Below are 14,926 nucleotides of genomic sequence, written 5' to 3'. Positions count from 1 at the left end.
AAAGAGGTAATAAGCCCGTCAAAGCTTCATGGAAAAGCCATTATTGCATATTTAACATGTTTTAATGAAGTTACACTGAGTTATTCATTTAATCAAATTAATTAATGAATTTTAATTAAGAGTAATTAAGTTATGATCGAAGTAAAATTTCACCCTTTTTTTTCTTAAAATGAACTCTATAAGAAGAGTAAATATGGTGAGTGTTTTTTCACAATTTTTCTGAAGGCAGAACGCCTTTTGGGCATTACAGGGTTAAAGGCACATAGGCAAAGAGTACATTGTGGGGTGCATGCATTTCCTTTCAATTATGCACCTGCAACAGAAGCGAATGGGCCACGCCATGCCATAGTGCCTAGGATATACTGACTAGTGTGCTGCGGGCGCTGATGCCTTCTAATAGCTGCTGCACTGATCGCTAAGGTGTGACCGACGCATATGTGATGCTTTTACGGCATACACCCTTTGTCGGTAACTACAGTGGAACCTCGATTATACGTCCCACGGTATTGCAACGACCCGCATTTTACAACGAATTGGTTCGGTCCTGGCATAAGCCCTGTAGAAGAAAATGTATTAAAATACTCAGTTATACGATGCAATTTTACACCGACCCTGCATCGTACGACGGCTCTCCGATACCATCCGAGAAAAAAGATCACCTTTTCTTTACTCGAATCTAACACCGTCCAAATATTCGCGGGTGCAAAATAAAAAGCTTACGTGCCTCTGGGTTGATGATTAGAAAAAAATAGAGAGAGACAAGTACAGTGTGCCTTCTTACACTCTAATATAATTACTCTCCTGGCAGTTCATTTGCTTCTGTGATCCAGTTTTCCTGGTTTTAAGATTGCTTCTGGGTACGCCTCGATCGTGTTCGTATGCAGGGCCGTTACCTAGACAAGCTCTGTCTACACGGAGCAGCTAGTCGGCAAGCTTGTCTTTGAGATATGTATATTTTCATGTTTTTGGCCCGTGGAAACTTTTCCTGATCGACATATGGCTGAAGATCTCCCTTTGTTTGCTGTATTCGGTCACAGGCCTCGAGCATGCAAAAAGGATGCAATGAAGTTTTCTTCAACGTGCAAAATAACTTTCCCTTGACATGAGTGTTCATGATAACAGCGGCAGATCACCATTTGCACTTCACAAAGGAACAAATACAAAGCTCACAGCTCAGTTGTGCACGAGAGCATTCTATGCGAAATGGCAACAAAATGTGCTCCGTCACCATTATATGATGGTGATCACACCATACTTGGAGCTCTTCTGCCGGGAGGCTGTTGCCAACGCAGTTTCAGTTTCGTTTTTTGGTTTCGACATTTTTTCACGGGCATTCGGCACAAGGTGTTTTAGTGCAAGCAAGAGTGGTGTTTCTAGTTTTGTACAGTGGTAGCTTATTATGACTAGCATAATCACTTTTGCTTCCCTTTACATCACATCATAGTCGACGTTCACATGTGTTCATTTCTCATGTCTTTAGGTGTCTGCTTTCTAAAAGAAGCATCTACGATGCAGAATATGTTTGCTGATATTCGTGATAATGCTCACTATAGTGCTCAGTTGAAATTGTAGTGCTGCATCACGTGAGCTCTTGCACAAGTGGTTTTTTCTATGCAGTCATGCGAAAACTGCATTGTGTGCTGGAAGCCTGGGCTCCTGGAGCAGTTGGACGTTCGGCACACCGACACCAATGTGACTGTGCTGCACCGTTTTGAGTACCGCGAGTGCAACATCTGGTTCATGCGCTTCTCCATGGATTTTGAGCAGAAAGTAAGTGACCTTCTGGTACTTTCCAGTTTGACGGTTCACCCCATCACATTCTTTGTGATGTTCATGTAACACTTCTTTTCTCACAGATTCTTGCACTAGGAAACCAGGTGGGCAAGACGTATGTCTGGGACATTGATGTGGATGACCCAACGACTTGCAGGTCGGTTCTGGGATTAGCTCTAGGCTGCGCATCACTTGCACTCTGCTTTACTTCCATCTCACACACTCGGGCACTGCAAGAAACTGGATGAACTTTATATTTTTTATTGGTGCACTTTCCAGAGATGGGATCACGATGCTGCAAACAACAGATATGTGCCTATAGCGTCTTTCACTTGCGGCAGGATGCACCGTAGACAGAAATGTGGTTTCATGCCGTCTTGTTACATTTCTATGAGAGCCTGACTTTCTCAACTGTGTGGAGGCACTATCACCCCGTTAAAGTCGTTCTTGCTGCATGGCACGCGCGTCCTGCGGGTTAGACGCAGTTATCTTAAACATCCGCCGAGTGTGAGGTGGCGCTGTACTTACACGGTGTAAGGTTAGCGCATTGGTGCCAGCAGTGCCGCCTGGTGGGTGGCGTGCAGGGAACAGCAGAAAGTCTCTTTCGAGTTTGGCAGTATGTGTGGACGGACGCCTCTCGCGGTTGATCCATGGGGACGATGCCTCAGCTCGTTTCCTGCAGGCCCCTCGTGGTGAGTCGGGCATCGGCGACGCCGCATTCGCGGTACCTTGTGTGCGTTATGTTTGTGCGTTGCATTGGCATTTGCATCTGGTTATTTAGTACATTACTAGTTGTGTATTATATTCAGCAGGCGAGCTCGCTGTGGTGAAGAAGCGATAAGTAAATGTAAACGTGTTCGTTCGCTCGACTGCATGACTCTCCGATGTGCTCCATGAACACGGTGCTATTCAGACCCCATAACTGTTAGTAAATACACTGAAACCTTGATGTAATGAACACGGATATAATGATATATCGGTTATAACGAAGTAAATAAAGAATATACAGTCGATCACGGATATATCGAACCGACATATATCGAATTTTTGGCTATATCGAACTCGTAAATTATCCCCTTGAAAATCCTTTGTAAAACTATAGAAATTCGCTTGTCTATATCGAACGGTATTTTTACCCGCCATCGGATATATCGAACAACGTGCGAGCTGGAAGGCGCGCTTCGGCACTCGCTGAGCCCCGCGGCCTTCGTGGCACCGCGCCTCAGCCGACACCCGAAACGCTCGAAAAACGCGAGGGCAAGAGGGCTCGGACTGTGCTTCTGCTGGGCGTGTTCTCCAACTCGTGGAACGGATTTTTTTTTTTATTTTTCTCTCTTTCTTCTACGCTCTCCGCGTTACCGTCTGCTCGGAGAGCAGTAACGAAGGAGCTGGCGGCCTCCTCCTTTCAGTCATAGCGTAGTTTAGCGCAAAAAACAGGCAACACGCTATGACTGACTACGCTATGACTGACTACGCTATGACTGACTCGTTCCAACTCGCCCAACAAGCAACGTTGCTCCTCCTTTCGCCTTTTTTTTTTTTTTTTTTTTTGCTGTTTTGTGAGTTTTGATCAGCCAACCACAGCTCGCGCCTTCCGTACATCGCTGCTGCCCTCGCAGGCAGCCCGGGCACCCGGGTAGCGACTGATCACGAGCGCTTTGTTGGTGGAGTTCACCTCCGTGAGTTATCGCATACCACCGCAATCCTCTTTTGCGTGCGTGCTCCCCTGCGAGCTCAAGAACATCAAGCTGAAGTTTCTGCTGGCCAACACGACAGCGAAGCTGCAACTGCTCGACCAAGGCATCATCAAGTCCTTCAAGGTGGGCTGAAGGTTGACCTGCTTGGTGTCATTCAAATGGTCACGGGCACCTGGCGAGACGTGAAGACAGACACAGTGGCCGGCTGCTTCCGGAAGGCAGGCTTCGTGACGGCGGAACTTGTGGAAACCAGTGAAGACGGTGTTGCGAGCCTCGCTGACGAAGCTCGCAACAGCTGCTGTCGCAGGGACCCAGGATGCCCAGGCCGACAGCTTACGTGGCGACAAAGATCGTCTGGACGAGGCGGCGGCTACACGCGCGTACTCTGCCGCTGCAGCAGCGGCAGTGTTTGGCTCGATTCGCCGTTTTTGCGGTGACATGGAGTGAACCGGGCTGTCGCACCTGGACAGCCTCAATGAGATCGAGGCCAGCGTCCTCAGCTTCATTTCGAAGACGAAGAAGCAAGCCAAGATAAGCGATTTTTTTTCGCGCAAATAAAACATTCTGTTGCATAGTGTGTGTGGAATCACTAGTTGTCATTCTTGAATGCGCCGATTGTAGGTGATCGTCCACCACTGCTAGGGTCTCGAGGCCTGTATTTTTTTATGTCGAATTTTTCACATATCGAACTAATTCGCGATCTCCTTCCAGTTCGCTATATCCGTGTTCGACTGTACTTGCAATACGTACAGTGCTACAAGTATACGTTTGTAACGAATTCTCGGATATAACGAAGTTATTTTCGTGTCAGTGTAACTTTGTTATAATAAGGTTTCAGTGTACATACCTAGTGATGCAGTAATGCTTTACAGTAATGTTGCTTGCCTCACTTGTCAAGTTAAACCCTTTGCAACTTATGTCTTTATTACCTGCTCACTTATGGTACGCCAAGTGGGTACCAGGTTGCTATTTGCCAACTGTTACACTGTACGTTACGCAGAGCAAGTCTGGCACAGTTATGTGCACCCGAGGGATACTCCCTGTCGCCGTTGCCGGCGACAGGGAGTTCATGCTTATGCACCAGGGTTGCTGACACAATACGCAAGGCCGCTGACACCACACTCTTCCCCACTAGGTGACGTAGTCCTTGAGGTGGCTCGGCTGTTGCCTGGTGCGCTGAAGGTGGCCAAACTGTTCGTATAGTAGTTCCACTGGGTGTGATACAGGTGGTGGTGGTGAATGTTCCACTGGGCTTGAGGCAGGTGATCAGGGTGACTCGGCCACTGGTTCTTCCATAGTGTCAGTACCCACGGTTGGCGAAGTTCGTTTCTCTGAATGGTCATGAGGCTCTAGAAGCAGTGGCTTTTGGCCAACAGTCGCATTAGGTGGCACAATTGGTGGTTGATCAGAGTATTCATTGCATTCTCGGCTCATGATCTGATCAAGAGGATGCTTCCAAAGATGACTGTCTATGGTGCGAACCTTGCAGAGATGTCGCACACAACACCCAGCAGCCACTTATGGCCTTCAAGGTAATTCCGAATGAACACAGGCTCTTGGTACTGAAGGTGTTGCACCTTCTGGTTGCCTTGCTGCGACAGTTTTTCTTGCTTTTCCCTCATCTCCCCCAACACATCTGGGCGCAGGTCTCTTGCCTGTTGTTGAGTGTGGAAGAACAGGTTGGCTTAGCAGGAAACGAGCCAGTTTAGTGGTCATGTCTCTACTACTCATGTGTCCTAAGACCTGTTTCGTTGTCTACACCATGCGCTCAACCTGACCAACAAAAACGGTGGGTGGTAAGATGCCACTCTGACCTGTCGGATTTAGTTGTCTCACATGAAAGCTTCAAACTCCTCTGAACAGAATGCTGTTCCATTATACGAGACCACGGCATCTGGAACACCGCGTACTGCAAAGAATGCAAACAATTTGCGGCAAGAGACATTGATGACATGGATTTCAGAGGAAGCACTTCCAACCATTTGGAGTGTGTGTCGATCACTGGAAGGAAAACAGTTCCTTGAAATGGCCCTGCAGAGTTAATGTGGATCCTGGACCATGGATTCTTCACATACTCCCATGGATGCAACCTTGCACGCGGAGGTTCTGGCCTCGTCTCTTGGCAGAGCTGACAAGCTCAGCCCTTTTGCTCATTGTCCCCATCAATTCTTAGCCACCAGTCTGTGCTTGTTGCAAAGGCTTTCATGCACCCGATACCTGGATGCGTACTGTGCGGCAACTCGAGAAAATGACTTCTTGCTTGGTTTGGAATAACCATCCTGCTGCCCCACAGAAGACAGCCACGGTACTCAGAAAGTTCGTGCTGCTGACGAACAAATGGCTTGAAGTCCTCCTGGAGTTTTCCATGAGGCCAGCCATTGACCACCCAACATTGAACTCCAACAAAGGTTGGGCCACTTTGTATGCACTGGGCAATCTTGTGGGCATTCCAAGCAATTTTTGGTGCTGACTACAGCATTCACACTTCACCCAGCTTTTCACCAGTTGAGTGTGCATCTGTTGCTGCAGGTACACTCAAACCTCATTATAACAGTCACATCTGCCACGAAAATAACTTCGTTATATCCGTAAATTCGTTATAAATGTTTACTGGTCACACTGTATCTATGGCAAGACTGTTCTTCATTTACTTCGTTATAACCGATAATTCGTTATATCGAGGTCTGAGTGTAGTCGACTAACGGCATCTGCATTTCTGAGCCCTTGCACGGGCCTTCATAGTCATACGCAGTTCATAGTCATACACAGATAGCATTAGTGACCATTGTAACATCCTTGGCGAGAAAACCTGAGACATCGGTTTTGCGTGGTGCAATAATCCCAGTAGAGGCTTATGAAGTCACTATGCAAAAATGACGGCCATAGAACTTGCCAACTTCATGCCAAAGCCTATAGCCAAGGCCTCTCGGTACTTCTGTGTATAGTTCCTCTCTACTGCTGTCGTTGTTCAAGAGCCAGAGACTATTGATATCTCGTAGCCATTATCACCAACATGACTCAACACTGCCCCAAGCCCACACGGCGAAGCATCTCAGGCCAAAAGTATTGGCCTCTGGATACTGTAATGGATAAGGACAGTTGATGCTTGCAGCAGCAGCTTAGCTTGATGAAAGGCCTCTGCTTCTCTTTTTGTCCACTCATATCTGCTGTTTTTATCAAGCAACTTGTGCAAGGGTTCTAGTGTGTGTGCAGCTCTAGTGTGTGTACGACTGGTTTCAGATATCGGGGCCAGCTGGGCGAAGACGCCGTTTTCCCGGGATTGCAGACAAAGCATGCAGGGGTTGATCCCTGCTTCCACGTTCGGTCAGGTGCTCTGGCACAACACCACGTAACCATGAGCCGGCGTCGTGGACAAGTTCTCATGTTTTACAGCTGCGGCCAATTTTTTGCGACAGTCTTTGTTAAAAAAAAAACGACAAAAACTTATTCTGCCTTTTTTGTGCCCTCCTGCATAAGTAACCGCAGCGCAGCGCGTTGGTACACTGTTTTTTCTTCTTCGCAAGACGGCAAACAGCACACACAGCAGAAACGGCAGTAGGCAGAGTGACTTTTGCCTACTGCGCGAAACTAAGTGCCCGACGACAACGCCACCGCATTTTCATGACGTAGGGGCGGTGGAATAAGTCTGTAGTCCCCATAAATTTGTGTACTGCCATCCTTCTTGACTACCAGAACTATAGGTGTGGCCCATCCAGAATGCCGGACAGGCTCAAGAATACCTTGACCGATAAGCTTATTCAGGGCGTCGTCTATCCATGGAAGTAGAGTGAAGGTACCAGGCCAGGGCTTGAAAAATCTGAGCTGTGCATTGAGTTGCATTTCCACCCTTACTGGCGGCCCTTAGCTCTTCCCCAGACCAGGTTGAAAAACCTTCAAGTTCTTTCTTAGCATGGGCTCTGGCTCACCTTGCAGTGGTGGGAAACCTGCGCCAATTGCGCCAATCTGCGCCAAATGGCAATTGCTGGTCCACGCTGCTCCAAAAGGGTCTTTTTTGCCTAATTTGTGCCATTGCTGCGCCACAATGTGGTGTTAGGAACCGAAACTAATGTTTCGTGGACAGCGCGCTTCGTGAGTGGATGTACATCGTGGTCGCCATCTTGAGCTGCTGCATTTGTTAATGGCACTAGCGTCCCAGTCGTCGTGACAGCCGACGCAATCCAATTCAATATCAGTGGCAACGGTACAGCAGCACTAGCACCCCTATAGCTACCCTAGCAGCACTGCAACCGCGCCGCAACCTTCGCTTTCTGCAAGCGATGCGCACTCCTCGATGCTGATGCTCTAGCTGTCCTGGCAGAGGACGGAGGTGCGTTTGTGTTGTCGCCTAATAAAAGCTTGCAGTATGGTTACGACAGAGCTACGCTTGCTGTACCGTGCGCGTACGTTTATCTTAATGGCGTGAGTATAGCGTGGTTTCTGTGTGCACGATCCGCAACGATCAACTCCGCAACAGCGAGCTGCTTTCGTTTCTACAAAGCGGTGCGCGTGTGAGCGCGGTCCGGCACAACGAGCAGCAACGATCGGCGGCTAAATGCGTGCAGTAGGCTTAAAGCAGCGCGACGCGACAGACATGCCCGAGAAGTTAGGTGAATATACTTATTGCGACAGGGTTGTCAGCGATACGTCATACAGGCGCGGTCGTCGGTGGTCGCCACATCACATTCGTTCTTTCCCTATGCTTGCATCGCTGCAATCGCGCGGAAGTAGGAATCATTTATCGACCGATTTCCGCACTTTCGAAAAGACACACTGTGGCGTCAGCAAGTTCAGTGGCGCCGTAAACTTTTATTGCGTAAGACGTTATCGCGGCTCGCAGTGTAAATATATATATATACATATATATGTGTGTGTGTGTGTGTGTGTGTGTGTGTGTGTGTGTGTGTGTGTGTGTGTGTGTGTGTGTGTGTGTGTTCGCGCGTGTGTGTATCGGGTTTCCCAGCTAACTTGTACCAAGGGTTAAAAAATGCATTAGAGGCAGTTGAGTGAAATCATTTACATATTGCTGACAGCCACCTTGCGCACTACAGGTGTTTTTTTATTTTGTAAAAAATTGGTAATTAGGATTATTTAACTCAATTGCTAAATGTTGACTTTAGGCAAGAAGTGGGATTTGCAAAGTTCGAGAGCGTCTTCACAAAATTCCATTGCATTATTTGCGAGAAAGGAAGTCTCACGTGTACCATTTCTTCCGAGCTGCAAATAAGTCCGACAAATACGAAAAAAAAAGAACACGTGACTAGCGCTTTCGCGCGCCGCGATTGTGCTGCTCTCAGCCGTGGTTTGAGCGAACGAAATCAGCTGCGGCCGCGACTCGCCGGCTTCGTCACAGCTAGTTGCAGCGGTAGGCCGATAAGTTGGCGGTAGTTTCTTGGCCTGTGTCAGCCAGTTGGCGCGCGTGACGGTGCAAGTTTTAGCGAGCGCGGGCCAAGCAACAACCGCCAACTTATCGGCCTGCCGCTGCAACGGAGCCGGCGAGTCGCGGCCGCAGCTGATTTCGTTCGCTCAAACCACGGCTGAGAGCAGCACAATCGCGGCGCGCGAAAGCGCTATAGTCACGCTATGGTGGCTACCACGGCTGAGAGCAGCACGATCACGGTGCGCGAGTGCGCTAGTCGCGTGGATTTTTTTTTTTTGTATTTCGCGGGCTTTCTTTGCAGCTTGGCTAATTCTAGGTAGCTTGGCTAAATTCTAGGCAAAATTTTCTTCCTCTGTGTGTTTCATGAAAAGTCCGTGCCTGCTCCAAACACAGGGTTAGCTGCTCCAAAAGCAGATTTTGCCTGCTCCAATAGCTGCTCCAAAATGCTGGAAGGCATTCCCACCACTGACCTTGTTCATTCTCAGCTGATGAACCTTCAGTTAAATCACGGGAGCCTTGAACCAGTCCCGACATTGCAAGCTCATGCCTGCTCCCTTGACCACGACAAGACGTAGCTGCTCCTCCCTGCCCTTGTAGTTTACTTGAACTGTCACCAAGCCTAACACCTTCAGTTCTTGCTGGCTACACATACGAAGTTGCAGCTCACATGGTTGAAGCTTACACTTGGACACCCGCAGTCGCTGTAGAGTCCTGTCGTTGACAGCGAACGTACAGCTCCAAAATTTTAGCGCAGCAGTGCCTCTGGCAGCAGTTGCCCTCTTTACACACCCCCATGTATTCACAGGCAGCCCTCTCACAGTTTTCTAGTGGTGAATTCCGTTGGCGGATTCGGAGTGGCCGACGAACTCTGCGCTGGAGCACTCCACTCCAGCGGAGAGCAACCGAAAGAAATCTGCCAATGGAACACAAGCGCCTTCGCCAGAGCAAATGGTAGGGGGCGCTAGCGCACATCTGCTTCGCAAGTGCCCAGCATTGCTTGCGTTTCGTGCCGTTTTTGCCTTCACGGGCGCGAACAGAGAGAACGGGCGCTGTCGGACAGCGCATTGCATCGCGCATGCGGTATGCCACGCTTTGCGCACGCGCAGGGAGCTTGCGACTTCTGGTTGAATCCGCCACTTTTCGCAGAGTAGAGAGAGCTGTTCTGTGAAGTGAATCTGGCGCCGGAGCTGCTCCAGACCTGCCAATGAAACATACAGGGAGCACTCTCAGTCCGCCAATGGAACAGACTTGCTCCGAATGGAGCAGAAAAACTGCTACCGGAAGTGCTCCGAACTTGCATAGGAATTCACCATAGGTCACTCTAGTAAGAGGAAAGCAATAACATTTTGTGTATATTTGTGTTTACAACGTTGTTCATTGTGTGCCTTTAGAAGTTCGTGGTGACTGTCCATGATCACGTCGATAGCCATTACGGTTTTGTCTCCTGAGGTTGCTGTAAACAGTAGTTTCGTTTTACTTGTGATGCCATGGGTCCTTGCATTCATAACTGTGTGGTCTCTATCCTAAAATGCGTTGTTAGCGAGTGAAGTTTCATCCACAGCAATTGTGGCAAACAATAGTTTCGTCTTGATCCGGATATTTCAGAAATGCGTGGACACCATATGTGGTCCTGTTGATAGCAACCGTGGTTTCACCTGCAGCAGATGGATCGCACAGTAATCTTTTTTGCACTCAGTGCGATGCACTTGCAATCTCAGAAGTATGGCAGTAACTCTCAAGGATGAAAGGCAGTTCTACTGCCGGTTGCATGCTGGCATGAAGTTTGGTCATTACATTGCAATTGCTGGACCATTGCCGGCTAGCTCACTGCTGAAAAAAAAAAACCATGGCTGATCCCTCTGTCATAGGAATCGGTATAACACGAAAGTAAAACGTGTCTTCACAGACGCAGTTGAGCATTTGTTGTGTATTGTTTCGCCCCATGGGCGAAGGAATGAATGCTATGGCAACAAGTTGTAATGTCACGTGAAGAACGGCAAGCAGCTCGTAACTTGCAATGCGCTTCTCAAGCAGAAAGGACGCACGGAACGAACATACACAGGATGAGCGCGAACTAACAACTGTCACAGCTCAACAGTTAAAGCGCGCTGGTCAAATACGAAGGACGCACAAAACGAATGCACAAGTATACACAGGATAAGCGCGAACTGTCACAGTTGTAACTTGTTTGTGAGCAGCGCGCTCCTTTCACAAAAGCGGCCGCTGCAGTGAGCGAAGTGACCTTCGTGCTCTCTGTAACTTCAACGCAATCTTGCGGTGAGAGTGCAAGATGTACAAGATAAGTGCGCGCGCACGAGCGACCAAGCCCTGTTGAGGCGCATGCTCATCACAACGCGTGGGGCGAGGACCTTTAAAGCGCGTCCTTCAAGCCCTTAGCACCGTCTCGCTAGTGATAACGAAAACATGCTGATGTACCACCGATCTCTGAGTACCGCCACCGTCAAATGGTGTATATAAATAGCACACTGTTAGTATGACGAAGAATGTGCCGTCTGTGGCAGAGTCGTTTCGCGTTGCGCGCTGGGGATCGAGGGGTCATAAGTTCGACTCCCGGTGACGGAACTTTTTCTTCTAGTTTTTTCTTTGCCATATGTTAGTCTTTATATTTTACATCATATCCGTGACGGAAATGCGTCAGCGGAGCCGTGGTGGACCCCGGCATAAAACACTTTCGTGTTAAAATAATTGTATGTGTGTGTGATGGTGGTAGTAGGAATGGGAAGGCATAGGAATACGTACTGAATTTGCATATTCATTGAGTGTTAAAACTTTATGTTGCAGGCATTTCCTTACCTTTTTATTATACCCTCAGCAATTCAGACATTTTTTGTGGTCCTTTGAGATGAATTCATGATGTTCTCACTGTACCAGGATTTCTCAAACTTTCTGCTCTCGAAGTAACCTCCTCCTGCTTCAACCACAGAAGCCACCTTTAATTACAGTTGGCTTCCTTGTAGTATAAGAGGCATTTCCAGCACTTTAGCAAAATTTCATTTAAGTGCTGCAAAGTGCATGAAATGTCGCCATTCCAACTGTCCACTATGTGCACAGTCTGAACTGGGTTTTCTAACAAATGACAGTGCCTGTGTATTTTCAGTATGATAATGTTGTACTGGCATTATTGAAATAGGCATTCCCAGCCGGTTCCTGTATTTTGACAGTACCATCCATCATAGTGACGCTTACCGTCATAGCTTCTGGCTACTCTTTCAAAGAACCTGTGTTGCACCTTTCTGTCACCCTTTTTTTTTTTCCCCGTGTGCGAGCTTTCTCTTCTCCACCTCAACATTCGAGCTTTTGGGGAGTGAACAAGCCATACATGCTAAGGGAGGCAGTTCCTGCCCTGATGAAGACATTCATCCAGTTGTTGGCTCCAGCGGCATTCCCTGTTTGTCTCTCATGACATGTAGTCGGTATCAGGCAACAGGCTGGAAGTCAGTGTTTTTGGCGAGTGTTTATCTGGGCCAAATATTAACGGAGTTCACCCATGTAAAGGACATCCACGTGTTCTGTTATGTGGGTTTAAAGGGCGGAAGGGGCATGTTTGGCCAAAGAGCGCCATGACAAATAATGAGGCATTAACAGTGACCACTGATTTACTATTACAGGATCTCATGTGGCTGTAAATTGGCCTAAAAACACGCGCTACATGGAAGCGTAAAAGATGCATAAAATAATGACAGTGATATCTGAAGTGGTCTAAGAGTGTTGTATAAAATAGATGTGAAATGCTATAAAGATGCTAGAGTGTGGAAAGAGCACGAAGGCCTTCTCCAAGCTTTTGACCCCAAAAGCCGGGAGGCAAAAAGAACATCCACCAAAGAATAAGTAATGGTTGGGCACATACGGTACTCCTTTGCAACTTATGACTGGTAACTTACTACTGTCGCTAAAGCGTAATGTGTACAAGCATTGTAGCTTGCCTGTTGTACCGTATGGGGTAGAAACCTGGAGAGCAAACGGAAGTATTAAGTGGAGCGACAAAATTTAAAAATTTGCAGGCATAAAATGGAAGCGGCTCGTGCAGGACAGAGCGCAATCATTAAAGGGCCCTTTGTCCTGCAATGGACATGACAGGCTGACGATGATGAATTGGTTTGATGTATCCACAACTATTACCTTGGCAAGTTCAGGCTGCCATTGACACCATACTACCCACTTTTCAGGTCCACAGTGCTGACTCATCCCAAGTGCACAAGTCCTGTGCGGCAGACAAACCTCAACCGGGACGGCAGTATCCTGCTCTGCATCTGCGACGATGCCACCATCTGGCGTTGGGACCGTGTGACACGCTGACTTTGTTAATTACAGCTTGCTTATAGGCTACACTTAATGAATGTGATGGAATGTAATGGCTGGTTGGTTTCCTCTGTGATGTGCAGCTTACACAGACTGTTAAACATTGTGTATGTGAGAGTGCCAGGTGTGTCGGGCTCTTTCAACAGAACTGCTGGCCCATCCGTGCTGAATTTTTGCACAAGATGGCATATAGCAGTGAACGCATACCTTGGTGCTTCACTTGTATTCATGAAATGCGATAATGATGAAGGTGAAAGACACAGTACAACAGGACGGGTACTGAACGTCCAACTAGCATTTATTTCAAACAATCATCTATGTTATGCTCTGCATGCCACTATGTTATGCTCTGCATGCCAGGTACATCTGCGCGTATCATTGTACAAAACATTAATGAAAACCAAGTGATAATAAAGGCAAGGAAGGTATAGGGGTCGTTAATTGTACTGTTTTAAGTGTGTTCTAGTAGTTATGATATCGATGTGAAGGCCGGCAGTACACTGGCCTTATCCGAGGCCGATCCATGAGCCCATATCCAGAAAACTAAAAGCAGCAACCGATGGAGGTGCGGTTACTGTTCGTTGAAAAGGCAAACATCCTCCGCCACCGACGACAACGCTGCGACAAAAGAACACGTGGCCAGCCGTACGGAGCCATGAGGCCAATGCGTCGCCGCCGGAAGAAGAGCTGATGACACCACGTAGCAGCAGCGGAACGAGCTGACGAAGCCGTGATTCGACGCACAAGTTCGCTCACTGAAGAGTTCCATATTTCCAAGTCCTGCTGGAGCCTTCTTAAAGGGACACTAAAGGTAAATAACAATTTATGTCAGAGTGAAAGGTCAATGTGTGAGAACGTCTAAAACGTCAATAGTATCAACAGCAGTGCTCTAGTAATTGAGAAATTAACATAAATGTCGGACACGTTATGCGCCACGAGTGGGACATTTTGGAAATGATCCCAATGACGTCAGAGAGTCCAGAGTACAATTAACCACTACTAATCAAACTAGTCCCAATAAAAAAAGAACCTTCCGTGCATCACAAGACGTAATAAAATGCTGCTTGTTCGTTTCTGTTTGATTCGCGGAAAAAAAGAACCTCTTGGCGTTGACATAGGGAACGGCGCGAAGGGCTCAAAAGTTCCGTTTTCGCCGAGCTGTGCCTCTCAGTGGTGGTTTCGGTATCGCGTACTGCTGCGCGTGCTTGGCTCTCGCTATTTTTGCCCTGTCGATACTCAACTTCTACTGCTGCTGGCCAAGCCAAGCTCCGTTACAGTGAACTATACAGTTTCGAAGTGACCCGTGGCTGCCTCTTGGCAAGGCCGCTGTTGCGCAAGAAACCGTAGCTTCGGCGGCCGGGCAGTAAAGGCGGGCAACGTTGGGCACGGCAACTGCTACGTCAGAAGGTCCTTTCAGGCGGGTGATTTGAAGTGCGCTAGCGCAGTGCGGACCACTAAAACGTGACTTTCTTTCAAACTAAGTATTTCCTTGGCACAAAACAAGCACTACGAGGTTTCTGCAACGCTATTGCAACAATCAACGTCGACTTAATATTTGCCTTTAGTGTCCCTTTAACGGCCACGTGACATCGGGCACGTGACGCGCGCTTTATTGGGGATCTTAGATTTTCGGACTTCTGGCAGTTCGCTGGCAGCCAGAGATAGCCAGAGGGTCAGCCAGCTAGTTCCGGTCGGGACAGGAAACAGCGTCTTGGTCACGTGCGTGGGAAGCCCGAGACAACCCGAAGCTGCCCGAAGA

The 14,926-nt window shown here is 48.1% G+C and overlaps 1 protein-coding gene across 3 annotated transcripts in view; it reads left to right on the top strand.

The window, feature by feature from the left end:
* The window catches only part of LOC119395795 (polycomb protein eed), a 43,772-nt gene extending 30,604 nt beyond the window's left edge, over nucleotides 1-13,168 (top strand). For all 3 annotated transcript variants that reach the window (XM_049416769.1, XM_037662805.2, XM_037662804.2), the window contains 3 exons: nucleotides 1,618-1,770; nucleotides 1,857-1,930; nucleotides 13,035-13,168. In XM_049416769.1, the coding sequence (XP_049272726.1) occupies nucleotides 1,618-1,770; nucleotides 1,857-1,930; nucleotides 13,035-13,164 (357 nt within the window). In that variant the 3' untranslated portion in view covers nucleotides 13,165-13,168. The remainder of the gene's footprint in view (nucleotides 1-1,617; nucleotides 1,771-1,856; nucleotides 1,931-13,034) is intronic.
* Nucleotides 13,169-14,926: the final 1,758 nt, after the last annotated feature.

The sequence above is a fragment of the Rhipicephalus sanguineus genome, chromosome 6, assembly GCF_013339695.2.
Source record: "Rhipicephalus sanguineus isolate Rsan-2018 chromosome 6, BIME_Rsan_1.4, whole genome shotgun sequence".
Taxonomy (NCBI): Eukaryota; Metazoa; Arthropoda; class Arachnida; order Ixodida; family Ixodidae; genus Rhipicephalus; species Rhipicephalus sanguineus.
Note: the sequence above shows the minus strand (reverse complement) of the source record. Positions and strands in the feature narration are given on the sequence as shown.